Source organism: Cervus elaphus, chromosome 9, assembly GCF_910594005.1.
Source record: "Cervus elaphus chromosome 9, mCerEla1.1, whole genome shotgun sequence".
NCBI lineage: Eukaryota > Metazoa > Chordata > Mammalia > Artiodactyla > Cervidae > Cervus > Cervus elaphus.
Window position 1 is genome coordinate 7,038,011 of NC_057823.1, and position 27,284 is coordinate 7,065,294.

The 27,284-nt window shown below is 57.7% G+C and overlaps 2 protein-coding genes across 2 annotated transcripts; both read left to right on the forward strand.

Moving 5' to 3' along the window:
• On the forward strand, window positions 1-26,239 carry WNT9A (Wnt family member 9A). The gene is made up of 4 exons (XM_043910777.1): window positions 1-225; window positions 19,649-19,905; window positions 20,772-21,034; window positions 23,226-26,239. The coding sequence occupies exons 1-4, from the start codon at window positions 131-133 to the stop codon at window positions 23,706-23,708; spliced, it is 1,098 nt and encodes a 365-aa protein (XP_043766712.1). The 5' UTR covers window positions 1-130; the 3' UTR covers window positions 23,709-26,239.
• Window positions 254-10,237, forward strand: LOC122699174. The gene is made up of 2 exons (XM_043910779.1): window positions 254-3,011; window positions 4,743-10,237. Exon 1 carries the CDS (start codon window positions 852-854, stop codon window positions 1,833-1,835), a length of 984 nt encoding a protein of 327 aa, XP_043766714.1. The 5' UTR covers window positions 254-851; the 3' UTR covers window positions 1,836-3,011; window positions 4,743-10,237.
• Window positions 26,240-27,284: the final 1,045 nt, after the last annotated feature.

The following is a 27,284-nucleotide window of genomic DNA, read 5'->3' on the forward strand; positions in this document are numbered from 1 at the left end:
GGCGGGGCCGGGCCAGCTGGCCGGCGCCCCGCCCCCGGCCTGGCGCTCCGGGCGCTATAAGAGGGCGGCGGCCGCGGGGCGCCCAGCGCGGGGCCGGGAGCGCGATGGTCAGCCGCCGCGGCGCGGCAAGATGCTGGATGGGCCCCTGCTGGCGCGCTGGCTGGCCGCGGCCTTCGCGCTGACGCTGCTGCTCGCCGCGCTGCGCCCCTCGGCCGCCTACTTCGGGTAGGTGCCTCGGCTGCCCGGCGGGCGGGGCGGGCGGGCCGGGCCCGAGGCCGGCGCGGGCGCGAGGGCGGGGGCGATCCAGGTGCGCGGGGCGCGGTGCCCGGGCTAGCGAGGGGCGCCGGGTTGCCTGGAGCTGTTTGTTTGCGGCGCCCGCGTCGCTGGGTTCGGGAGTCGGTGTCCCTGTGGCGCGGCTCACGGAGAGGGGCCGGCGTGCCCGACGGGCTGGCGTGAGGCCCCGGTCCTCCGTGACCCCGGAGCCGTAGTCCCTGTGGCCGCGCCCGCGGCCGTGCGCGAGGCTCCCTGCAGCTGCGGGACCAAGCTCTGGTTATCGGCTGCCTTTGGCTGGGATTTCTTGCCAAACGTCTGGAGCCTCCCTGGCCCCTGCACACCCACCCGCCTTGCAGTTTCCCCCTCCTTTCTCTCCCGGAGAAGTTAATTTAACAACAACAAAAAAATACGTACAAAATCCAGATGTTCCTTGCACTGAGCCCCAAAGGGGGAAAGAAACTCCAGGCTGGAGGAATTTTATTTTTCTTGCGCTTTGCTTCTGACGTTCGCTTGGGCCGCGACCCGCGGGAGCGCGTCTGTGGGACCTCTCTGGTGCGCCGGGCCCAGGCGGGCTGTGAATGCTGCCTCCAGCCGCCTCCCGGGTCGCTGCCCCGCGCGCTTCTCCGCAGCAGCAGTTTTTTGTGGTTTTGGCTCGTCGCGCCCCATCGTTCTTTCCTGCCTTTCCTGGTTGCTCGCTCCCAGATCTGGGCTGTCCTGCCAGGCGAGCTCTGGGGACCCTCGCAGTGCCCTGCAGCTGGGCCCCCGAGGTTTGCGTGGCATCGTGTAGGCAGCCCTGCGGCTCTCCCCAGCCGCCCCGCCTTCTGCCCTCCTGCCACTCCTGGAGCCGAGGGCAGCCTCGAGTCCCGCCCAGACCCCGTCCTGGGTGCCTCATGCCCGTTCCGGGCTGCCGCCCTGCACCCGTTGTCACCTGTTCCCTCTCCCGTGGACCAGGCACCGGCGCGCAGCGGCCTGGCCGGCAGAGGGCCCCGTTGGTCCAGAAATGTGGCACTGCCAGGGCGGGGAGCGGCCGACTGGGCGAGAAGCCCTGCAGGTGTATCCTGTTCTCAAAGAAAATAAAATATTTTCATGGGAAACTTTCCCTTTGTGTTTTTCTCCCCCCACCCACTTCTCCTGTTCCCTTCTCCTGGGTTGTCTTCCAGGGTCAGCTCCTTGTCTTCTCACCCTGGAGACCCCATCCCGCAGCCAGGGCTGTGGCTCTGAGTCTGGCCTGCCTGGGGCTCAGGCCGTGCAGAGGCTGGCACGCCCCTGCATGCCATCTGTGCAGCCTTTGCCTCACCCTCTCGGGCAGAGGGAGGGTCAGAGGCTGGCTGTCTGGCTGCAGGTCCACGGTGAGTCACGATGGCCTGTCAGCCAGCTGGGCCTTTGCGCTGTCCAGGCGCAGCCATGGGTCTGCTCACCAGGCTTCAGACACGCCCTGGGCTCGTCTGCGCCACTGTGCTCTGCTCGGAGTCCCTGCTGCCAGCTTTTACTCTCCGGGAAGATCGGAGCCACAGGATGGTTTTCAGGGTCCTGGCTCCCATCCTTCACCGCCACCCCGGTAGCATCCCTCTCTTTCTCCATCTTTTCTCTGCGCTTTGTACCTCTGGGGAAGTCTCCTTAGCTCCCTTGAAGAGAGTAACCCCCAGGGGCTGTGTGGCAAGTTGGGAGGGCTTGGTGCCCCTGTGGCTTCTCCAGCTAGCCCTTTTGGCCCTGCTCTTTAATCCCAAAGGTCACCTCAAGTGGGCTCCTCAAGTCCCGCCCCATGGAAGACTGCCCCATAGGAAGAAGTTGTGCTTCCTCTGCTGGGGGGTACTCCCCCTCTGTATCCTCCACGCCGGGCAAGAGAGACAAGGCTCAGCTTGGTGCACGAAAGTCCTGGAGGGTGGCAGGCTCTGCGCCAGCTGAGCAGGCAAAGGCGGGAAGGGACCTGGTCCTGGAGTCCACTCAGGATAGCCCCGGGTGTAAAGACCCAGCCTCTGGCCGGCAGTGAGCGGCTGAGCCTGGGTCTGGGGCTGTTTCTCCTGGCAGGGGGAGGCGGAGATGGCCCAAGGCTGGCAGGGCTAGGCAGGGCTGGGCCAGAGCCAGGGGGCCTCCCTGTGCCTTGTGCTAGGGCTCCCCTCCCCACCCCGAGTACCGAGGGAACAGGGGGAAGGCGCTGGGATCCAGCCCTCCTCTCCCTTCCCCCACTCTGAAAGCTCTGCCTGGCACCGGGGCGCACAGGCAGGGCAGCTCCAGTTACAGCCCAGAAACCCGGAGAGGCTGGCCTGGGGGAGGATCACGTGGGCGGTGGGAGCCCGCCCGGCCTGCCCCCCCCACCCCCCCTCAGCCTGCAACCCAACCCGCCTGGCCTCCGCAGTCCTCCCCAGCCTCTGGCCACCAGGCCGGCCCTCCAGGTCACCTGCCTGCCACGGAAAAGGGGCTCCTCTCTCCTGCCGGGCCTGACCCTGCTTTTCGGCGTGATTAGCAGGTGGTGTTTCCATGATTCTCCTGGGGCGACAGAGGTGTCTGTGCTCTGGGGGCCTAGACAGCTTGGCCTGATGCCCTCTTGGAAGGAAGTGGAGCCTGGCTCTAAGCAGGAAGAGGCTGTCCCAAGGGCTTGTGGCACGTTTGAGATACAAACTTGGACACCCCTCCCTGCCACCAACGACCTCCCCCCACTCCCCCCGGCCTCCCTGTTCCACTCCATAGACCTGGGTGGGCTCTCCGATACTCAGCTTCTCTCTTGGTGTTATCCTCAGGTGAGAATATGGAGGTAAAGGGTGCGCCGTGTATGCTGAAATCTGCCCAGGAAGGTGATGCCCCAGACCCTGGGGCAAGCCACCCTTGTGCTTCTCTGAGCCTGGAGTTAGGGGCTGGGGCTGGGATTTGGGGATCTGTGCCAGCCAAAGCATTGCCTGGCCTCCCTGGTGCTTCACTGCCTTTTTCTTAGAGGTCCCATGTGTGAAGCCAGCCCCCAGCAGAGGCCCCTAGGGAAGCTGTGAGACAGGCATCCAGGAGCTGCCCAGGCGAGTGGAGGCCTGAGGCTTCCAAGGTGATTAATCTTCAAAAGAAGCAAGAAGGGGCACAGTGAGCGCTGAGGCTCTTCCAGGTGTTGGCCTCCGCACTCCACATTATACTGGAAGCATTTGCAGGTTACGGAGGGGGAGCAGGGCAGTGCTGTGAGGTCTGTGGGTTTGTCCCAACTTTCTGTTCTAGGCAGCCTGGAGGCCTGCATGGATGAGGCAGCACTAGGAACGGCATTGAGGGCTTCCCTAGTCTATGAGAGGTGCTGGCAATCAATTTAATTGGCAGCTGAGGTGCTCTGGACTGTTGCGAATGGGTGGGGGGCAAGTGCTTTTTGTTATTGAAATGTAACTCACATCTTCTCAACTTATTAGTTGATGCATACAGTTCAGTGGTTTTTAATACATCCACAAGGCTGTGCAAGCAGCACTGCTATCTAATTCCAGAACATTTTCATCACCCCAGAAACCTTATATCCCCCCCCCCCGCCCCCCGCCAGCCCCTGGCAACCACTAATCCACTTTCTGTTTCTGTGGATTTGCCTGTTCTGGACATTTCATATAAACGGAATCATACCGTATGTGGCCTTTCGCATCTGGCTTTTTTCACCGAGCATACTGTTTTCAACATTTATTCACATTTGTAGGATGATTCAGTGTATCATTCCTTTTTGTGACTAAATAATATTCGACTGGATGGGCATATGATGGTTCTCTTCCATCTTTTCATCTGTTGATAGGTACCTGGGTAGTTTCAGCTTTTTGGGTATTGTGGATAATGGTCCCGTGAAAATTGGTTTACGGTTTTATTTTTTGTGGATGTATGTTTTCAGTTTTTCTGGGTATATACCTAAAAGTAGAATTGTTGGATCATGTAGTAATGCTGTGTTTAACTTTTTGAGGAACCACCAAACTCTTTTTCCACAGCATCATTTTACATTCCCGCCAGTAATGCATGAGGGTTCCAATTTCTCCACATCCTCACCAATGCTTAATTCTCTGATTTTTAAAAAACATTTTTTTTTTTTTTGTTAAAATTCTGGCCATCCTGATAGACTTGAGGTAGTATCTCATTGTAGTTTTCATTCACATTTTCCTGATGACTGGCTTCCACAGTGTCTCAGAAGGTAAAGAATCTGCCTGCAATGCCGGAGACCCAGGTTCCGTTTCTGGGTTGGGAAGATCCCCTGGAGTAAGGGAATGGCTACTTACTCCAGTATTCTTGCCTGGAGAATTCCATGGACAGAGGAGCCTGGCGGGCTATAGTCATTGGGGTTGCAAAGAGTCAGACATGACTGAGCGACTAACGCTTCCCTGAGAGCTAGGGATATTGAGCATCTTTTTATGTGCATAGCAGCTATTTGCAATGTCTACTTTTGGGGAAATGTCTATTCAGTTTCTTTGCCTAATTTTTAGTACAGTTGTTTGTCTTTCTGTTGAGACGTCAGAGCTTCTTAAATGTTCTAGATCTCTTCTTGGACCGAGGTGAACCTGTTTTCTTGACCTGTGAACCAGCAGGCTGCCTCTCAGCCCTTCCTAAAGGTTTGCATCCCTGGGCCGTCACAACAGACCTTCCTGCTTGGCCCCCAGGGGACTGTGTGGGGGCAGGGGTGAAGGTTTGCTTGCTGGGGTCTGGTCTGGGGTTAGGGCTTTGCCTCAGACTGGGGCTAGCTGTGGGCCCTGGCACTGTGCTTAGGGGTGCTCTCATGGGGTACGGGTGGTCTCTGAATGCAGGTCAGGGAGGGTCAACCTCCTCCGCTTCTCTGAATACTGAGCCTTGGGTTCCACTGGGGGTCCTGTGTGGCCACATGCCTGCTGGCTGCTTCAAGGAGAGGCTTCCAGCTGGTCCCTGGAGCAGAAAGGAGGAGAGAAGGCTTCCAGGATGGGAGGAGCCGGCCTGAAGGTAGAAGGACGAGGCTGCGTGGTGAACCAGTGAAGTGGGCGGGGGGCGAGGTGGAGACCTGCTGAGAGAGTGCCACAGCCCTCGTAGGGGCAGGGGGAGATGTGGGGGGCTCGGGAGACCCAGAGTCCGCGGGGGTTAGGGAGGGGCTGGCAGGGTGAGGTGTCCCAGGTGATCCCCTGGCCAGGAGTGGGGGTGCTGTAAGGTAAGTCGGAATTCGGGGAGTCACGCAAGCTTGGGTGGCAGGGCGGGTGCTACCCACAGAGACCCACCTCAGGACAGACGTGCCCTAAGAAGGCCAGCAAGGCAAATGGCCTCTGGGGGAGAGGCCACGGGGAGCAGTGCGCTTCAGAGGGTCAGGAGAGAGTCGGCCTCCACTGCGAGCTGAGGCTCAGGCGATGGGGCCCTATCCACAGTGTGCAGGGCCGCTGAGGGGCTGGCAGAGAGATTGCTGACGCCTCTTGGAAGTCGCCCTGGGTTACATTAAGCGTTCTAGATCTGTTCTCAGACCGAGGAGAACCTGTTTTCTTGACCTGTAAGGCAGCATGCTGTCTCTCACCCTTTCATAAAGGAGCTCTTACAACTCAACAGATAAACAACTGAGCCAGAAATTAGGCAAAGAAACAGAATAGACATTTCCCCCAAAGAAATGTTCTGCAGCGGGGGATGGGGGCTGGGGATGGAGGCAGCAGGCTGCTGGAAGGGCCTGGCGATGTGGGGAGGGCTTCCAGGGACAGGAGAGGACGGAGGGATGTGGTGGACGGGCCGGGCTTCCTGCCCGCAGAGGAAGGGAGATTCTTTCTGGACTTGCGGTCTCAGACCTCTGTGGCCAGCAGAGGGACCGAGGTGTTCCAGTTCCCCAGCCTTCGGGTCCAGGGCGGACATGGGGAGGCAGGTGGAAAGAGCAGGTGGGGGAGGCGGAGGGGATCCCCTGGTGGGCTGACTGCCTGTTGCATCTCTGGTCTCCAGAGTCCTCCTCCTCCTGTCCACTCTGCTCTGGGGGTCTGTGGACTCCCAATCCATTGGCTCCGGCCTCCCTCATTGTCCCCTTCTGCAGGCTCCCGTGGGGCTCTGCCCCGGCCCCCTAACACAGAGGCAGGCAGGAGCATCAGGGAAGGCCTGGGCCTCGGGGCTGGGAGCCCATGTGCACAGGCGGTGGGGTCTGAAGCCTCCTGGTGGGGCCTGAGGTGAGGAGGAAGCCGCCGCCATCTGGCTCCCCTCAGCTGTGTGAGCAGGTGTCCCACCACAGCCGGCGGCCGTCTGGACGGGAGGACAGCTGGCCTAATCTCACCCTGTCCTCGCCACTGTGGTCCAGAACCTGAGTCCCGGGCCATGGGCACTAGCAGGATCCTGCCCAGCTTCCAGGGTGCCCCAGCCTGAGGCTGGTGCCCACCACCCACCCCAGGGGCCTTGCAGTATCAAGGACAATAGAAACGTGTGGTTTTTTTTTTCCCCTGGAAAAGCATGCATGCACATGATTCCTCCTGGGGGGCAGTGGGCCCTGAATTTGGGGCAGAGCGATGAGCTGATAGGGGGCCTGACTTGGCTTTCCTGGCTGCAGAAAAGTGACACCTGTCAGCAGGGCCAGCACTCAGTCCCCTTAATCCCAGCCTGGGGGGCACCAGGCTCCCATTGTGTATTGTCCCGGTGGTAGGGGTGCCCCTGCAATGCCCACCCTGGCTTAGCAGGCTGCAGGAGGTTTCAGAGGAGGTGCAGTTGTCAGGGAAGTGAGTGAGGCCAGGTCCCTGCCTGGAGGTCAGTCTCTGGTGGGTGGGGAGCAGGGCCACTGTCCTCATGGGCCTGCCCATCCTCCGGGGTAGCCTCAGCTGTTGCCTCTTTCAGGAAGCCACAGGACAGCCCAGTAGTATCACCCTATACCTGTGGTCCCTTGTGGTGTCTTGTGCAAACTGCGCTGGGCTGGCTCTTCGAAGTCCTGTGGGGGATCCTGTCTCCCTTCCGCTTCCTGTCTCTGCACCCAGGAGTCTGGGTGGGGTCTGAGGTGCTCGTTCCCCAGGTGGCCTGACTCTCTGCTCACCCGACCTCCACCACGCTGTACCCACACTTGCTGGCTGGACCACTGCACCTTCCGGTACACGGATGGTGGGCTGGGTGTCGCAGACTTGAGACACTGGGTCCTGAACATTGGACAGAGGCTTCGTGGGCCATTGCTGTGGGTGCTGTGCTGAGGGCAGAGGGCTCTGTTGGAGCGCCCGGGGGCAGGAGGGAAGCAGAAAGTCCTGTTGAGCAAGGGTTGGGGAGGTGGGGGCAGGTGGTTGCCCAGGTCACGTAGCAGGTCTGAGCAGGTATGTGGAGCGGGGCTTGGTAGCATGGTCTGGGTGATGACCAGCCTGTCTTCCTGCAGGAGCTAATGATTAAGGGACATTCGTGGGCTGGGCCAGGGTCTCCAGAGGAGGACAGCCCCACTCTGGACAGTGTCGACCTGGGTGGTTTGCTGGCCATCTGGCTCCGTGACCTGCAGGCACAGTCCGCCATGCTGCCCTGCTCCTCCCAGTGAGGTTCCTGGCTGGCCTGGCGCCCCTAGCCGCAGGAGGAAACCCGGCCGCCCAGCTGGCAGGCCTTGTGCCTCGAGACCAGCCGCCGGACGAGGGAATGGAAAAAGGCAAGCCTCAAGCTGCGTTTGTTTTTCTTAGCGATACCTGAGGTAGACGTGGCCAGGGAAGTGGTCTGGCCCGGGAGTAGAGGCCGCCAGGGGCTCCCAGACCAAAGCACAGCAGCCTGGCTTCCGCTCGGACGGAGTGCGCAGCAGTGGCTGCCCCAGGCCACCCCAGGGCGGGGTGTTGGTGCCGGCCGTCCCAGCATCCTTCCTTTGTGTCTGGCGTGGTGCTGGGCCCCCGGGAGGCCAGCTCCGGGAAGGAACCTGGTCACCACGTCGATGCTGGGAATGGTGGGGCGGGGGCGCCCTGGGATTCTCCCAGCACCTGCCCTGAGTCTCCCCTGTCCTTTGTGGCAACCCCACCGTGAGTCCACAGCCATCTCTGAGGCCTGCGGAAGTGGTGGCCAGGACACAGAGGTGCGCTGGCCCCTCTAATCCCTGCGTGAAGCCACTGTAGCCCGTCTTCTCCTTGCGGCAGGCAGTGCGTCTCGGCGGTTGCAGGCAGCCTTAGTCACTCTCCTGGGGGCCTGCAGGCCCGCCATTCTCCAATGGGGCTCCATCATCCTAGTCTGGGGAGGGAACCGTTGTCTGGTGACCCTTAGAGTCTGGGGGGGGTCCCACGAGTTCTGCTCACTTCAGGAGCCAAGGGTGGATGGGGGCATTTCTGTGAGGCTGGTGGATGCCAGGCCTGGTGGGCAGTGTTCCGGGTCCCAGGTAGCAGAGTGTGCCGAGTCCTGGGTCTGCCAGCCGACTCCTGGGGGGCCAGGCAGTTCCCTGGAGTAGCCGGTCGGTGATGGTGCCGGGGACCGACCAGGAGCTCTTTGTGCCTGGGATGTCAGAGCCCCCTGAGACGGAGGACGCGGGGCCGGGTGCTTCTCTCTGCTGACCGAGGTGACAGCCGTCATGGACACAAAGTCCCCGTCGCAGTGTGACCTGTACACGGGGCTTCCCTCCTGCGCTGCTCACCCGGGTCCCTCAGCAGGGCGCCGAGGGAGGGTGGCGCTCTCGGGGAGCCCCGTGCGCTGCTGGGGTCTGTGCTCACTCCACCCCCACGTGCTTGGGTGGGAGGCGGCAGGCCACGGGCAGATGGAGGGTTAATCTCAGAACCGGTTCTCAGCGCTGGAATTTGTTTTGAATTTGATTCACACAGAAATTAAATGCTGTCTGGTGGGGCTGAGGTTTCCTTGGCAGGGCGCTGTGGCTTCTGGAGCTCTGGCCTGCTCTCCTTCCGTCCGCCCAGCCCAGGGTCTAAGCTCCCCATGCCCCAGGAGCTAGGTTTGCGGGCAGGGTGGCCCTTGGGGTGGCTGGGCCTGCTGGCAGGAGGAAGGAAAATCAAAACCTGTGCCCACCCCCGGCCGTGAGTGGGCAGGAGTGAGGTGTTCTCGGGGCTGAGTGCTGAGGACCAGGGTGGCCCCCGTGCCCGCATGGGCCAAACCTGCACACCCCCTCTTCCAACAGTGCCTGTCCTGCCACCTGGCTGCCCTGGAGGGCAGATGTGAGGATGTGTGACTGGTGGGGTGCTCAGAGGGGTGGGCCTGGTAGTCTCCAGGGCATAGTCTGGCATGACAGCCTCAGGCCTGGTCCAGAGGGTGTTGGGCATCCCCAGCTTGGCTCTGTCTGTTCTAGGTTCTTTCCGGCTCCCCCAGGGCTGGAGTGGGGGACTCTGCAGAGCTGGTTGGGATTGGACGGTGGGCCCTCAGCAATGTGGGACCTAGTCCAGGATGATCTGGTCTCAAAATCCTTACCTTGATTACTTCCACAAGGACCCACATTCCAAATAAGGGACATTCTGAAGTTCCAGGTGGGTGTGAATTTTGGGCACCTTTATCCTCTGCTTCAGGTTATTCCTACAGACAGTTCCCAAATATGGTGACCAGCACATGGACAGAGATAACTTGGTGTGTGAGCAAGTGCAGCCAGGGACTTGCGGAATTGATGGCAGCAGACCAGTAAACAGAGTGTCCCACACTGAATAAAACAATTCTCGCTGTGCTTTCAGGAGCAAGATAAGCTAGGGATATCTGTAAGGAATGAGAAGCCACAAAAACTGACCCAGCAAGTTTGGAAAAACCAAAGAGAACTGGGGAAAAATTTAAGTAATAGGCTGATTTGAAAGCAGGTTAGAAACTGTTGAAGCGAATTGGAAAATTGTAAGATAGGTCAAGAGAAATTACACAGAGTATGGCCTGGGCAGGCAGATATGTGGCAAACAGAGAGGACGGGAAACCTAGGAACACAGTGAGGAGGTCCTGCACGCTCCACCAGAAGCCCAGAGGTGGAGGAGGGGAAATTAACAGGGTGAGGTCTGGAGAGAATGGCTGAAAATTTTCTGAAACTGATCAGAACAATTAAGAAGATTCAAGAGGCCCAGTGTCTTTCTAAGCAGGAAAAAAAAAAAAAAATCATACCATAATATAACAGATTGCAACTGCAAAACACCAAAGCAGTCTCCAAAAACAAAATATAGATCACCTTCCAAGGATTATCAGGCTGACAGCTGACTTCAGAACTGAGAGCAAAACCAGAAGACGGCGGGACCATCCACTTGGTGCGTGAAAAGAAAATGACTGCCAGCCAAGAACTCCACGCTCGGTGAAGATTACTGCAAAATGATGGTGAAGTAAAGACGTTTTCAGGCAAATTGAGAGTTGCTCTGAAGGAAACATTGACAGTGCAGTTTAGGCATAGGAAATGGCCCTGCGTGTTCCAGACATAGAAAGGAGTGAAGAGCAAAGAGAAAGTCAAAAAGAAGGAAGGGATAAGGGAGCATTGAACAGCTTCCTGTTGGGTCCTGAATGTAGAACTAACATACCCAACAGCATATAATTCCAGGGAGTCAACAAGATTGACTCAGGGCTCATGTTACTGAGAAGGGGACAGTCCTGACCAACATGGAACATGGGTAACTTACAGACTCAAGTTGTAATTTTGAGGGTAACCATGAAAATAATGGAAATATGACTTCAGGTTAACAAAAGGAAAAGCAGGGTAATAAAAATAACCCAAAAGAAGGCAAGAGAGGAGGTAAAAAAAAATGGGAAGAGGCATGGCCAGCAGAAAGAATAAACAGACCCCAAGACCCCAGTGGATGAAATGCTCCAGGCATAAGACTGCGGTGATTGGTGTTGTGGTAAGGTCCTTAGTCTCATTATGGGATCTGGGTAAGGGATACATGATGTCAGGGTACAGAAGATAAGAGGATGGGGGAGAACACACCAGCTCAATGGGCCATAAGGGAAAGAGGGAAATGAGAGAGAGAGGATGTGCTGTGACTCAGCTCAGTACAGTGACCTCAGCTGGTCCCTGGAAGGGCTGTATCAGGCTCAGTCTGGTGACCTGAAGCTGCCAGAGTGGTAATTAAATGCATATTTTAGAAGTGGAAAGACACTTGAAAGGACTCAGCAAGTGCCCATCGCCAAAGTGAGGGAAAAAAGGTAAATTGAGAGAAAATTAAAGTAGTGCAGAAATTGACAAACAAATGTGCACTAAAGAAGAAGAGACCCCTTTTTGGGACGAAGGTCTCAGAAGCATCTGAGGAGACTAACCCAGTGAAGAGGAGGCTCAGAGTGCTAGGGTCTGGCGAAGGGAACATTATCACGGATTCTGCAGGCAAAAACAAGGGAATATAATGAGCAGTTCCATGCTGATAAATATGCAAATACAGAGGAAATGGAGAAAACAAAAAAAGTAACAGAAACAGATTCAAGATTTTAAAATATTGACTAATGTTATAGTAATAAAAAAAAATTGGGATTGTAAAATGGTTTATAGCCACTGTGGAAAGCAATCTGATTGTTCCTCACACAATTAAACATGGAATTGCTCTAGGACCCTGCAGTTCCACTCCTGTGTATATACCCCTGAGAAATGAAAACATATATTCTTGAAAAAATGTGTACTTGAATGGTCATAACGGCATTATGAACAATAGCTAAAGAGCGAACAACTCACAAGTCCATCATTTGAGGAGCAAAAAATAGAATGTCGTGTATCCATACAACGGAATATTATTATGTGCTACAGCATGGATGGACCTTGAAAACATTGTGATAAGTAAGAAGCCAGTCACAAAAGGCCACACATTGTTTCATTGCATTTTTAGGAAATGTCCAGATCAGGGAGACCACAGAGACATGAAGGTAGATTAGTGGTTGCCAGGAGTTGGGAGAGGGGAATATAGGGAGTTGATAGCTAGAGAGTACATTATGGAGTTTCTTCTTTTAAAAAATAATTTCACTATGCATTTATTGTTTTTGGCTGCGCTGAGTCTTCCGTGCCTTGCACGGGCCTGCTCTGGCTGTGGTCAGCAGGAGCCACGCTCTCATTGCCGGGCACGCGGAGCTCACTGCGGCGGCCTCTCTCTGCACAGCACAGGCTCTGGGGCTTCAGCAGTTGGGGCACGTGCGCTGAGGTGCTGCACGGCATGAGGAGTATTCCTGGACCTGGGATTGAACCTGTGTCCTCTGCATTGTCGGAGGATTCCCACCCACTAGACCACCAGGAAAATCCTATAAAGTTTCTTTTTAAAACAATGAAAATATCCTAAAATTGACATGGTGGTGTTTGCACATATCTGCAAATGTACTACAAATGTTGAACTGTATACTTTAAATGGGCAAGTTTTATGGTAGGTGAATTATATCTCAATAAAGCTGTTTTTAAACAAGAGAAAAAAGAAACTGGATCAGAAAGAAAATCTTTCCACCAGGAAAACATCAACCTGCATGGTTTCGTGGCAAGTTTCACCAAGCAGTCAAAAAGGCATGGTTCTAATCTAACAGAACTCTTCTAGGAAATTAAAAAAAGGGCAGCTCTTGCTAAGGCACCAAAACTCAGCAGGAGGAGCATGGGAGAAGAAAATTACAAGCACGGATGCAAATATCCTAGACAAAACATGATCAAGTTACATAGCAATACAGAGAAGGGATAAAACCCATCATGGCCAACTGGGTTTATTCCAAGAATGCTTAATGTCTGACATTAGAAATATCAATTAGTGAAATTCCTCAGTTTAACAAATTAAAGGAGAAAAATCACACACCAAAAGATGCAGAGATGACATTTAATAAAGTCCAGCATCCATTTGTCATTTTTAAAAACACTCTTAGCAAACTAAAAGCAGAAGGGAACTTCTTTAACTTGCTACAGGGTGTCCAGAAAAACAGCTGACCTCATGCTTAGTGGTGAAATGGCAACACCTTCCCTTTTATGACGAAGAGTCAGACAAGGATGCCTGTCATCAGCGTTGTCTGAATCTGAATGATGCCAACTGTCTCAGACCCTGAAGTGTGGTGGGAGTTGTTTCTTTGACGTAGCAGTCACGTTCTGGCTCTGTGAGGGCACTGATTCCTGGTCTCTGGCCCCATAGTACCAGCTGTTAGGGTGCTCTTATGTCCGGAGTGGGGGTCTGGGTGGAAGAGACATGAGTTTGGGCTTGTGGAGGGGAGATGAGCAAGGATGGGGGTCCCCACTTCCTGGTGGTGTTGCCCAGGATTCTCTCCTTCACCTCATGGCCACCCATGCTGGCAAGGGCATTGGATAGCCTGTGCTGGCTGGTGGCTCTGGAGCTGGGGGTCAGGAGGCTGGGCCCTAGAGGGTAGTTGGCAGATTCTGCACAGTTGTGCTGATGGCCCTAGCCAGCATAGGAAGGCAGGAAGAATCACGTAGTAAGAAAATATAATAAAAGTCTCTGCAGACTGCATGATTGTACACGGAGCATCTGAAAATCATCAGAAACGAATTACAGCATGTAGCAGGGTCACCAAATACTAAATCAGCATAGGGTCAGTTGGATTTTTTAGGTCAGCAACAGAGAGAAGACCAACTTTATAAAGATATTTTATTTTTACACAAATGGTACTAGTGGTAAAGAACCTGCCTGCCAATGCAAGAGACATGGGTTGGATCCCTGGGTCGGGAAGATCCCTTGGAGGAGGTCATGGCAACCCACTCCAGTATTCTTGCTTGGAGAATCCCATGAGCAGGGGAGCCTGACGGGCTACAGTTCATAGGGTCGCAAAGAGTTGGACACGACTGAAGCGACTACGCTCACACGCACCCTGGAAAACAGACTGAGCCTAACCCAGGGTCACCCTTTGGGGGTCTGTAAGTCTTCAGACTTCAGTCGGGGAAACTGTAAGACTTCAGAGAGAGGCAGGAAGGAATTCTGAGTAAATGGAGAGAGACTGTTCTCCCCAGTGGAGAGGCTCAGAATTGCACACACAGCAGTCACAAGCGCCCCAGCAAACCCTGCCACGTGTGTGCAAATGCAGATGCAACGTGTGACCTTGGAATCTATTGGAAGGAGCTCCTGAAGGAATACCAGTAAAATAGCAGTCTGTGGACAACTAGCCCAGCATGGGGGGAGTCTGGGAATGTGCCCCATGTGAGGCTGCTGTGACGTCACACAGCAGTGAGGAGACAGGACCTTTAGGATCCTGAGGGACACTGGCCCCACCAAATTCTTTTGGGCAGATGTTGGCATCAGCTGGACGGAGAGCTGGATGTGTACAGCGAGTTGGGGAGCTCTTGGAGGATGTTTGGGAGCTTGTTTATGACGCTGGTGGTAGGAGCTGGGAGTGCCCATGCATAGGGCTATTGTTTGAGCTGCGTGAGAGCCGTTTTCCACAGTTGTGCTACTCCCTTCCACGTGTTTACTGTATCTCTTGAAAATACTCGAGTGTTGGGAAGTGCCAGACCAACATTTATATCTCATTGTTTCTTCCTGGGAAGTAGGTCCAGCGTTGGAAGAGGCCAGTGGGATGGAGCAAGGGCAGCCAGCCTTGGCTCAAGTCCTCCATGGGCCGCCCGGCAGGCTTCTGTGCCCACCCACTCACCTGTCTCAGCCAGACATCGGGGGTGGGAGGGGCGGCTCTGTCGGGCCCAGTGGCAGGCATACCGGTACGAACAGCTGGGTGTTTGGGGGAGCTGTGCTGTGCGGAGTGGCCTGGGCGCTTTCTGGGCTGGAGACCGGCTGTGTGGGCAGAGGCTTACCACTCCAGGCTGGGCTGCAGGGCTGGGAGCCTGCAGCTTCTCCAGGCCCCTGGTTTGGACTTGGTCATTTCGAATAGGCCACATGTGCATGGGCCAGCATGCGCGTGGCTCACAGGCCGCGGGGAGAAGGACGGGATTCCTCTGCCCCGCGCCATCTTTGTCTTGGGTCTCCCCGGGCACCCCCACGTGCGCACACGGGTCCTCTGCAGATTGAGGCCTGCACCTGTGCCCCGAGTGTGCACAGCAGGCGGGCCGTGGCGCCTCTGAGGGCTGCTGAACACCGGAGTGGACGGTCCCCTTCATTCATTCAGCCTGTCTCCAGTCTTTGTGAGTAACAGTCAGCGCTTTCAGGGTTTCTGCATGATAGCATGGGCTTCCCTGGTAGCTCAGCTGGTAAAGAATCCGCTTGCCATGCAGGAGACCCTGGTTCAATTCCTGGGTCGGGGAGATCCCCTGGAGGAGGGATAGGTTACCCACTCCAGTATTCTTGGGCTTCCCTTGCGGCTAAGACAGTAAAGAATCTGCCTACAACGCGGGAGACCTGGGTTCGATCCCTGGGTTGGGAAGATCCCCTGGAGGAGGGCATGGCAACCCACTCCAGTATTCTTGCCTGGAGAAGCCCATGGACAGAGGAGCCTGGCGGGGTACAGTCCCTGGGGTCGCAGAGTCGGACACAACTGAGCGACTAAGCAGCATTGCATTGGGTAACACATGAGTGACATGTGCTTGTACATTTCTTTCTTCTTGCTGATATTAAATTTTTTTTGACTTGTACTTTAAAAAAATGTGGACCATTTTTAAAGTCCCTTATTGAATTAGTTGCAATACTGCTTCTGGTTTTTTGGCCACAACGCATATGGGATCTTAGCTTCCTGATCAAGGATTGAACCCACAGCCCCCCCTGCATTGGAAGGTGAAATCTTAACCACTGGGCTATCAGGGAAGTCCCTGCCTGTACATTTTAAGATAACACATTAATATATGGGGGCTGTATTTCTAGAAAGAGATTGGTGGTGAATTTTTGTAGGTGTGTCCAGAATTCCAGCCAAGGAGGAACACCTCTTTCCCTGTGTCCTTGACATTATCTTGTCAGATACTGATTTGCGCTTATCTGATGAATGAAAAATAACTGATCAATATAGTTTTATTTCGTGTTTTTTTGAGTGAAATGCAAATGTTTTTAATAGCTAGCTGTATTTCCTTCTCTTGAACTGTATGTTCATATCCTGTATTCAGCGAACAGTTAATCCCTTAGTTATTGATCTAGAGGAAAAGATACACCTGTGTTCACACATGCACATACCCACATACAAGCAAAGAAATTTGGCCCTTGGCCTGGGATCTGAATGCAGCATTTTCCCTGGTCTTTGTCTGTTGGTCTTTGGACTCTATACTACTCTTTTCTGTGCAGAGATTCTTGTGTATTTCATCAAATGTATTAAATTTTCAAGGCATTTTGGATTCTGAGTTGCTCTGATAAAGGCCTTCCTGATTCTGAGAATGTTTTGTGAACCTCTCATTTTTCCTCCAGCACTTCTGTGGGTCCTCTTTGTGGTGGGATTTCTGTCCTGCAAGACCTGTTGCTTGTCCCTGGCGCCTTCTCGGCTGAGCCCAGCTCACCTGATGGCCGCCCTCCTCCCTGCACCCCACACATGGTCCCCGCACCCCTAGTCCAGCACCTGCATGAGGGCTTGTCCACTGTTGCTGCGTTCCAGGCTGTAAGCTCACAGGCTGCCACACTGTGTCCACCCTGATTGTTAGGGGTCCTGGAGCCCTCCTTGAAGAGGTGGGGTGCCAGGGGATGGAGCAGTGTTGCCCCATTGGGTCCTAGCCTCATGCCCACCATGGGAACTGGGTGGTGGCTCAGAGGAAGGCCTGGCCCTTGGGCCTCTGGCCTCAGCCATGTGGCTGCGTGGCTGCCAGATGGACATTCCTGGACCTGGACATCCTTCTGCCCAGAACAGATGTAGACACCACCTGGCCTCAGGAAAGGGTCCGCTTGCCTGTGGCTGTGTTTACGGAGCCGCCTCTGACCCCCTGATGGACATGCTGACGTTAGATGGGAGTGAAGCTACCTGTAGCTATGCAGGCTGGCCCTGGGTGTGGGGGACCCCTGAATTAGCTCCCCATGTGTAGTGTGGACACAGGCTAGCACTGAGTGGGTGGGAGGCCCTGACTTCTGTCCCCATGCACAGAATTTGGACACAGGTGCTCCCACTGCCTCCTGGAGAACTGGAAGGCAGCATCACCTGCTATTTGTCTCCCTCTCCTCGTCCACACCCGCAGCTACCCTTCCCAACTCTGCCCTATGTTCCCCCAGGATGGCTCTGGCAGTCGGGGTCCTCTTGGATGCCGAATGTTTTGGCAGTGGTGGGAGCTCGGTTAATCTGGGAGAATCCAGCCTGGGGGATGTGCTGGTGGGACACTACAGTGCTTTAGCTGTGTGGCACGCAGTTCTGGGCACAGCTGTTAGCATTCCTGTCTGGGGACAAGTCTCCACCGTGTGCGCTGTCTTTGTGTGAGGAGTGGGGCTCTCCCGGCCTCCGGCCCGGGGTGCTCGGGCCACTGCCTGCTCCCTGCCCTGGCGTGGCAGCTGTCCTCAGGCAGGGGCCTGGAAGTCCACAGAGCCGTCCTCTGATGTCAGCTTCTGCCCCATCCCAGTCTTTTTAGGCATGACGTCCTAACACTCGGTGAGGGGTGCAGGTAACCAGGGCCTGGGGCTGGCATGGGCTGCTATCCCACCGATGCACTGTCCCAGCTCCAGGCTCCTGTGTCTTCTCCCTGAAGGCCTCGCTGCTTCTGATTCCCACTGCTGCTGAGTGTCCACATCTCAGGGACCTCTGGAGCTTCTCTCCTAGCCAGCACGCACGCTGGCCTCCCAGTGCATACCCAGGAGCCTCCTGGTTCCGAGTATTGCTCACGGAGAGGGGAACAGGCTCTGCAGCGCAGACTCGAGCTGGCAGCGCTGCCGCTCACCCACACCCTCAGTCGCAGGGTCGGGAGCAGGTGCCACCTCTGCTCACTGGCGCGGCAGTTCTCAGCACTGTGGGGAGCAGTGCCAAGGCGGAGGGCGGGTCTTCTCAGGGTGCCCACCACGGCCTTGCTCGTGTTGCACCTAGGTGTGCAGGGGCGGGGCGTAGCGGTCCTTCCTGCCGCACACCCCTAGACCTGGCCAGTCTGCTCGGGCGTCCTGGCGGCTGCCTTGCCCTGCTGCTGCCTGGGCCTCAGCACCCTGCTTTCCTGTTCTCAGGGAGCTGATCAGTGAGGCTGAGATGGGCAACTCCTTTAGGGCCTGGGGTCTGGGGGTCTCAGAGTAGGGCCGGTTCTGCTTTGCACAAGACCCCACCCTTATCCTAAGGGTACATGCAGCGATGCCCCTCTCCATGGGGCAGGGCAGGGCCTGCGGAGGCGTGTGTGTGCAACTACAAAATGTGGTACCCCAGGCTGTCCCCAGAGGAGCCTCAGCCTGCTGCGTGAGTGCTGGTGTCTGCTCGAGGGTGGGGTCTCGGAGGCCCCGCCCACCTCCCTGCCAAGGCAGCTGGAGACCCCGCCCACACCCTGTCCGCTGCAGAGAGCTGCAGCTCTCTTCGTCAGCCCAGGGCCAGCGTTCCCCTGAGGGAGTTTTGCAAGGACAGCAGCAGTGGGGATGGGGCCAGGTGTGGGGCTCCAGTATCTGTGGACTCCTGCCAGCCCTGTTTCCTGGGTTTGGCTGGCGTGAGAGATGGGGGGTGGACTTGTTTCTAATGATGCTCTAGTAGGGGGCGCTGAGCGCCGTTCGCATCCAGGTGGGCACTTTTCCCTTCCAAAGGCTGAAGGTCTGAGTGGGGCTGGCTTGGACATATCTGGGTCTCAGATGTGCAGTTGTCTGTCTGTGGACACTGAGACCCGTGCTTCTGAGCAGAGCAGGCAGAAGGCCAGGGCCGGTCAGTCCCTGGATGGAGCTGGTGGTAAGGAGTTAGGGCAGGAAGGCCAGACGGCAGAGACCGGCTCCGGCCTTGGCTCAGCCAGGAGCGGGGATGGAGGTGCTCCAAACCAGCAGCTCCCTCCTGAGCGCCGCTCGGGTCCTAGACTGGGTGCCCTTACTGGTGCACGTGTTCCAGGAGACTCGGCTGGAACCATGGGGGCCACCTGCACAGGCTGCAGGAGGACAGAGAGGGAGCAGGGCTCCCCCAAGGGTCTGCAGGGCCAGGGGGAGGCACCCCTAGCTGGAGATGGCAGAGGCTGGAGGTCTGGAGCAAGCTGCGTAAGCAGACATGGGAGTGGGTGGTGGAGGGTGTGGTAGGTGTCCATCTCACGTGGCCTGTGACTCCCGTCCCCTCCCTGCCTTGGTCGTCTGTGCCTCTGGCCAGTGCCCCGGGCTGGGCAGCCCTCCCAGGTGTGTGTGTTTGAGTTTCTAGAACAGAGAGCTGTCATCAGACCTGGGCGGGAGGCTGGTGCCAGCTGGGGGGTCACTTTCTGACAAGTGTTGCTGGGGAGGGCTCAGCAGCCATGCAGGTACCTGGGGTCTGCTCCCGGGGCAGCCCGAGTGAGAACCCAGCGCACACAGGGGGCTAGGCTGGGGTCCCTAAGCCGTCGGCAGGGCAGGGCGTGAGTGATACAGGGGCAAGCGGACGCAGAGACGTGCCTGGTGGGCAGGGGTCCTCCGGGCTCGCCCCCTCCCCTGCTGGGTCTCTGCGGCCTGCCTAGCCCTGTCTCTGGGCTCGCTGCCCTTCCTGCCCTCCAGGGCGACCCGCTGGGGCTCCCGTCCCGCTGCCACCATGCTTTTCAGAAGCCAGGTACTGCTGCCGCCGCAGCGCCTGCAGCAGCTCACCCAGCGCCGACGTCCCACCTCTGGAGCAGGGCTCATTTTGGCCTCTGTGTGCCCAGGCTGACGGGCAGTGAGCCCCTGACCATCCTCCCGCTGACCCTGGAGCCGGAAGCCGTTGCCCAGGCCCACTACAAGGCCTGTGACCGGCTGAAGCTGGAGCGCAAGCAGCGGCGCATGTGCCGCCGGGACCCGGGTGTGGCCGAGACGCTGGTGGAGGCGGTCAGCATGAGTGCCCTTGAGTGCCAGTACCAGTTCCGCTTTGAACGCTGGAACTGCACCTTGGAGGGCCGCTACCGGGCCAGCCTCCTCAAGCGAGGTGAGTGCGCCAGGCCCCTGGATGGGCGCCGGGGGTCGGGGCTCCAGCCGGGGGTCGGGGCTCCAGCCGGGGGTCGGGGCTCCAGCCGGGGGCGGGGCTCCAGTCGGGGGGCGGGGCTCCAGCCGGGGGCGGGGCTCCAGCCGGGGGGCGGGGCTCCAGCCGGGGGCGCCCCCGTGCGTCTCCTCAGCCAAGTTCAGGTGGCTGGGCGGTGGGTGGGACTTGAACCCGCAGCTCTCCGCCCCCCGCCTCCTGCCCTCTCCCCCACGCCTGGCCCCCCCGCTCACACCTGCGTGGAACAGTTGCTGGTGGCACAGGCGCATGTGGACAGCTGTGACAGGGCCCGAGGCAGCTCTGACGGCTCTTGCCACATGGCCGGGACTGAGGCCGAGTGCCTGGACGCAGGGGCAGGGGTCCAGCTGGCGCCCTAGTTCCTAGCGTGGAGTTCCTCTTTCGTGTCTCCTTCCGTATGAGGGTGCCAAGGGGGCCTCTCATCTGAATCTCTCAACAGCTTTGTTTGAAAACTAGGGGTCTGGGGCGCAGGGCATGGCAAGGCTTATGGAGGCCCCTGGCCAGTCCAGTAGGTTCGAGACCCAGAGGGATGGGGTCTCTGAGTGCTGGGCACCGCTGTGGCTGTAGTACACTCCGCATTCTCTGCCCCTGAGCGGTCCTGTGTCTGGGGCATGAGAAGGTACCTCCTAACCCCAGGAGCGCATGTCTGCCCAGGTTCCCTGTGGCCCGCACCCTGGAGGATCCTTCCCGCAGATCCTGCTCTATGTGGAATGTGCGCGCGGGGAGACTGCTTTGGCTGCACCCGAGTGAGATAGGGCCACTCTGGCCCTCTGACCTGCCCCTGCCCTCACCCCCAGGCTTCAAGGAGACAGCCTTCCTTTACGCCATCTCCTCCGCTGGCCTGACGCACGCGCTGGCCAAGGCTTGCAGTGCAGGCCGCATGGAACGCTGCACTTGCGATGAGGCGCCGGACTTGGAGAACCGCGAGGCCTGGCAGTGGGGCGGCTGCGGAGACAACCTCAAGTACAGCAGCAAGTTCGTCAAGGAGTTCCTGGGCCGGCGGTCTAGCAAGGATCTGCGAGCCCGCGTGGACTTCCACAACAACCTCGTGGGTGTGAAGGCAAGCCGGGCGGGGCGCGGGGCGGGAAAGGGTGCAGGGTCCAGGGCCTGGGGCAGGGCAGGGCATGGTGTGGGTGCAGTTAGCATGTGCTGGGGCTCAGCGTGGGACAGTGTAGGTGGTGGGCAGGGTGCACATGTGTTTAAGGGGTGGGGGGCAGGGGCTGAGGGGCGGGGCACTGGTCTGGGAGAGGGCTGGGAGTCCGAGAAGAGGTGAAGGTGGCTGCCATGGTGTGTCTGTTCCAGCCTCTGGGGACAGCTGGGGCCTCCAGCCCTTCTGCTTACAAGACTCATTACTTACCCAATGGGCAGGGTAATAGTTGTCATGGGGAGCTCTGTGGATGGGGTGCCCCACGGTCTTGCAGGGTTGGGCAGAGCCAGAAGTCCTGCTTGCTGCTGCCTGGGGAGCAGGAAGGGGCATCCTGGGTGGTCAAGGCCACAAGGAGGGTCTCATCTACTGGGCACCATCTAACCAGGTGGAGATTGGACTAGACCTTACCTGTTGGGGCTGAGGGGTGAGTGGTCCTGTCACCAGGGACCTAGGTGAATGGTAGATGGGTCAGTGTGTGGTTCAGGGGTTCTGGAGAAACGCTAGGGGTATGGCTGGCCCAAGCTGGGGAGGCTGCTTCTGCCTCAGGGGCCCTGTCTGTGGCCAGGACTCTGTTCTGAGGAAACTGGAAACAGAAGACTCAAGCTAGAAAGGAGTGTTGCAGCTCCCTTGCTGCAGGCAGCCACCCTCTACCCCAACCCGCCCCCCGGCAGCCCCTCAGCTCCACACCCTGGAGGAGGCTTCAGGTCCCACCACCTTCACTGTGCACAGAGCACCCCACCCTCTTAGCCCCTGCACCGCCTGGACAATCGAATGCCTCCCAAGGCTCAGCCTGGGCTGTGGGGCCGTCAGGGGCGGGAGTGGGATCTGCGTGCTTGTGGGGCAGCCCTTGGGATTTGGAGTCCCAGCCTGGGGGCTGGAGGGGGTGATGAGGTAATTAATACCAGCCCCTTTCTGAGCCCCTCTTTATTGAGAAGCCAGGGTTCTGAGGTATGGGCTTATTAAAGAATCAATTTCCCCCTTTGCCACGGGAGCTCTGCCTGTCCTTCCACCCTCTGGGGAGGGGTGCAGGCTGATTAAATCCCCCAGGGGAGGCCCTTTCTTTTCCTCTGCACTCGCCCTTTTGTGAGCTATTAATGAAAAGTCAGAATATGAAAGTGCTCCATTAGCTCCACTGGTCCTGGGTAAGCCACATTTTAATTAAATTTGTCCGGGTTTCTCAGCAAAGTATCATTAAATGTGACTCTTCTGTTGCCTGGCTGGAGGGCAGCTATGTTTCTTAATCCTCCTTGAGTTGGCTCTCCCTGGGGGCTGTGTGGGAGCTCAGGCCTGGCTTGGGGCCCAATGGGAGAGGAACCTCCCCCTTCCTTGCCATTCCTCTTCCCCACGTCCCTCCTGGGACCCCAGTGTGGGAAGTCAGGCAGGAGGCCCTGTGGGACAGCTGGCCTGACTCCATGGCTTTGCACGTGGGACCCAAGTCCTGCGAGGGGAAGGGCCAGCCTGAGTCTTGGGCAGCCCCCCAGATGCAGAGCAGGAGGCTGGTGCTGGGCCGCGCCTGCCCCCGCCGTGTGCGGGGGTGGGTGCAGCCCTGTCCTCTCTGCTCCTCGCTGGAGGCTTTCTCCCTCCGTCCAAGTTCCACTTAGCAGGGTGGCAGCTGGTGCCTGCACATGAAGTTGCATCTGGTCCCTATGCCCAGGCAGAGACATGGTCAACTCAGAATGTACACTCTGGTGGCCAGTTCTGTCCACTAGGCATGCTGACTTGCTTGTCCTTAAATTTTCAAGGAACAGACTGCTGAGGACAGACTGTGTGGTCCTGGGGTCACTGACAGGAGGGCTAGTGGGGAGGGGTGCCCTGCCCTGGCGGGGGGCATCCTGGGATGCGGGGATGGGAAGGGGGCGCCTGGGTGGTGCAGGGTGCTGTGGTGGCTCCTCCGGAGTTGTGCTGGCTGTGGGATTTCTGTCCTGGGTGACCCATGGCTGGGAGAGGAAGGGCTGTTTGTGGGAGCCAGGAAGCCTGGGTGATAAACAGTGGTGGCCCGCTTGGCCGTGAGGTCTGGCAGCGCCAGCCCCTCTGCGAGCTGCCTCGGGGGCTGGTCTCGTCTGCTCAGGGGGGCCCTCACGCCCACCTCCCCTCCTCTCGCCAGGTGATCAAGGCCGGGGTGGAGACGACGTGCAAGTGCCACGGCGTGTCCGGCTCGTGCACCGTGCGGACGTGCTGGCGGCAGCTGGCGCCCTTCCACGAGGTGGGCAAGCGCCTGAAGCACAAGTACGAGACGGCCCTCAAGGTGGGCAGCACCACCAACGAGGCCACCGGCGAGGCCGGCGCCATCTCGGCCCCGCGGGGCCGGGCGGCCGGGGCGGGCGGCGGCGACCCGCTGCCCCGCACGCCGGAGCTGGTGCACCTGGACGACTCCCCCAGCTTCTGCGTGGCCGGCCGCTTCTCCCCCGGCACCGCCGGCCGCAGGTGCCACCGCGAGAAGAACTGCGAGAGCATCTGCTGCGGGCGCGGCCACAACACGCAGAGCCGGGTGGTGACCCGGCCCTGCCAGTGCCAAGTGCGCTGGTGCTGCTACGTGGAGTGCAGGCAGTGCACCCAGCGGGAGGAGGTCTACACCTGCAAGGGCTGAGCCCCGGGCCTGGCCAGGCTGCTGCAGGGGCTGCGTCCCCCGGCCTGGGCGCCCCCAGCACGCTTGGCTGCAGGGCAGGGGCGGGGAGGCCTGGGGGCCGGCTGAGCGGGCCATCTCCAGCCCTTTGGCTCCGCCTCTCAGAGGCCCAGTCTGGCCCCTGCGTCCTCCCTGCTCGTCCCGCCCCGTGACCTGAGAGCTTTGCACGGATGCTTTCCAAGTTGTGTCCCCCCAAGTCACCAGCCGCCTGTCGTGCGCTGGGTGCCCTCTGAGGAGCGGCGGGCACACCTTCGTGACCACACGACCTCTGTGTGGGCTGACCTGCAGCAGCACTGGCTTAGAGTCAAACCACTAGGAGAGAGAGCAGGCGCCTGGCCGCCCGACTGTGGGGGGTATTCCGCTGGCCCCTCTGACATCACGTACTTCTCTTTGGAGTAGTATCAGTGACTTTTAAGTTATTTTTATTTAACTAATATATAATATTATTTTCTCCATCTCTGCAGCCTCCCAGGCTGTGGCTCCTCCCCTTCCCAGTAGAGCCTGGTCTGGAGGAGCCCCTTCCTCCCTCCCCTCCGAACCCCCTCCTGACCTGTTTGCCTGATCTGCTTTGTCGTTTGAAACCACTAAATCAAGAGAGACATTGCTGTTGTTGTTTTTAAAGAAGTAAAGCAAGCTGTGTCTGGCCACCACCCTCAGGGTTTCTGGAAGCCAGGTCCCATGGTCCAGGTTGGCTACCCATAGCAAGGCTGACCAGGGAGGTGGACGGGCCCTCCTCTGCACCCCGAGGGCACATGGATCCACACTCGAGACTCCTCAGTGCAGATTCTGGGACTGGGGGGTGGCAGAAGGCAGCCTGTTCTTCCCCCAGAGGTGGGCATGGGCAGAGGGTCAGGGCCAGCCTCTTGGAGGTTCATTTCATGAGGAGGGCACAGCTTGTCCTCTGTCACTGTAGGGGAGGCAGGGTGGGGGCAGACATGGGTGGAGAGAGTTTGGAGATAGGATTTGGCAAATGGAAAGTGTTCTTGGTCATGCTGTCGATTTTGCAGAGAAGGGAAAAGTATGGCCATCACTGACCTGATTTGGTTGAGGGTGTGTGCACACGTGTGTGCATGTGTGTGTGCATGCATGAGTGTGTGGTGTGTGTGCATGAGCATGTTTGTGTGAATGCATGAGTGTCCATCTGTGAGTATGTTCTGTGTATAAGTGCAGATGCATGCTTGTGTGTGCGCACATACATGTTTCCACATGTGTAGTGTGTATTCGTGCATGAGAGTGCATGTCTGCATGGGTGTGCATTACGTACGTGGGTGCATGTGCGTGTGTGACCATGGGCGTGTGTTTGTGCATGTGTGGTGAGTATGTGCTTGCGTGTGCCTGTGTGTGGCGTTGTGCTCACGTGTGCGCTGTGTGGGTGCGGTCAGTGGTTGGCTCGGGCGCCTCTCCTAGGTGTGGAGCTCTCCTGCCCGTGTTGGTAGGGCCTCTAGCCCTGGCCCCATCCTGCTCAGCTCTGTGACTCTGCCCAGAGGGTGTGCACTGGGGTTTAGGCAGGCATGGAGCTGGGGCAGGCAGTGTGGACGCGGGAACTACTGAGTGAAGGGATTCCTCGGAGTCCAGGGGGGGCTTCAGGAACCCTGGAGACTGTGTTTGTAGAAGAAAACCTATTTATGTGGATGTGGGTCTCTTTGTCCCTGTTCTATAGTGTAAATAGTAGAGTCTTTTCTCCTGTGGTTCAGAGAACGTCCCCGTGAAGAACAGCGTGCTGACAGTGGGGCAGCCAAGGCATGTCCCCTGGGAGGGAGCTGGGGTGGGCTCTGTGGCCGTGGGGGATGCGGGCCTGCAGCCTGGTCTCCTCCACACTTGGCTGGAGGGCGGGGAGAGGCGGGGGCGCGTCCCAGTTGTCCCCAAGCATTCCCACCTGCTGGGGCCTGGAGCAGGCAGAGCTGGCCATGTTTCTATGACAAGACTGTAGCTCGGTCACTACTGGGTTGGAAGGGCAGCAAGTCAGAGGAAGGATTTTTTCTAAGTCAAATACCACATTTAGCTCTATGTCATAAATATTAAGAAAAGTATTTTTTTAAACAAAGCAGATTGAAAACGTCTGCTGGCTGGTTTGTTTATACATAAATATATATCAGAATGTCTTGCTACGCGAAGGAGCACTCCCGCAGACGGAGCCTCTTATTAACACGCTTCTTGTCTGTACAGCAGAGGATCTCTCAAAGAACACATGTCTGTGGCGGGGTCCAGACCCCCAGCCCCGGGGCCGCAGGGGCAGAGCCATGCTGAGGGGCCAGGCAGGTCCCGGCCACCTGCTCTCTGCTCAGCGTGCTCGATCAGGCCAGGTGGAGGCGGGCGGGAGGAGAGGGGCATTCACACACAAGAGAAGTCTTGTGTGAGCCTATCGATTTCTCTACCTCATCTGTATAGTGAGTAGGTGTGTACTCGAGTGACTTGGAGAATGTATTTATTTAATGGCCTTGTGTAACAGAACAGAAACAAATGGAAACACTAAATAAATGTATTTTTAAATTATAGCCTCCTCTCCATGGCTGCCTTCAGAGGGGTCTGCAGGGGCCCTGGGGAGATGGGCCTGGAGGAGGAGCAGGGCCCAGGGAGGTGAGAGGGTTTACGGAGTAAAGGGGTCTCTTGCAGACCGAGTCCAGCCCAGCCCTGCCCGAAGGTGGGAGGGGGCGGTAGCTCCCGGTCAGCATCCGGAAAGGCAGCAGCTCTCACGTGCAGAGGCCATGTCCCAGGTCCCCAGTCACCGAGTGGCCCCGCGGATCCGCTCATAGGCTGGTCCTGGAGGACCAGGTGCCCAGCTCCATCTCGCTTGGCCTCTGTCCCAGCACTCCCTCACGCAGTGAGCCCCCGGGCCCCTGCTTCTAACAAAGTGCCACACAGACAGGGACTCTCCCACGCTTTGCCCTGGAGGAGTGTGGGGACAGCTGGGGCGCATTGCTCCCTGTGTTAGTCAAGGGACAGGCATAACAGATGACCACAAGCAAGCTGAGAGACATGGCTTACAGCGACAGGGATCTGTTCTCTCCCAGCTCTGGAGGCCAAAGTCTGAGATCAAGATGTGGGCAGGCCCAGCTCCCTCGGGAGGCTCCAGAGGGTGATCCTTCCTGCTGCTTCCAGCTGGTGCTCCCGGCATTCCTGGACTTGTGGCCACATCATTCCTGTCTACGCCTCCATCTTCATGTGGCCATCTTCATGTCTTCTTTGTCTTCTCCCCTTCTGCCTCTTATGAGGATACCTGTCATGGGACATAGGGCATGTCTAGACAGTCCAGGATGCTCTGATCTTGAAATCACAGGGGCTTCCCAGCTGGTGCTCATGGTAAAGAACTTGCCTGCCAGTGCAGGAGGGAGACTCAGGTTCAATCCCTGAACTGGGAAGATCCCCTGGAAGAGGGCATGGCAACCCACTCCAGTATTCTTGCCTGGAGAATCCCCATGGACAGAGGAGCCTGGCGGGCTACAGTCCATGGGATCGCAGAGTCGGATATGACTGAAGCGACTTAGCACACACACACATAGGTAACTAAGTATATCTGCAAAGACCCTTGCCCAAATAAAA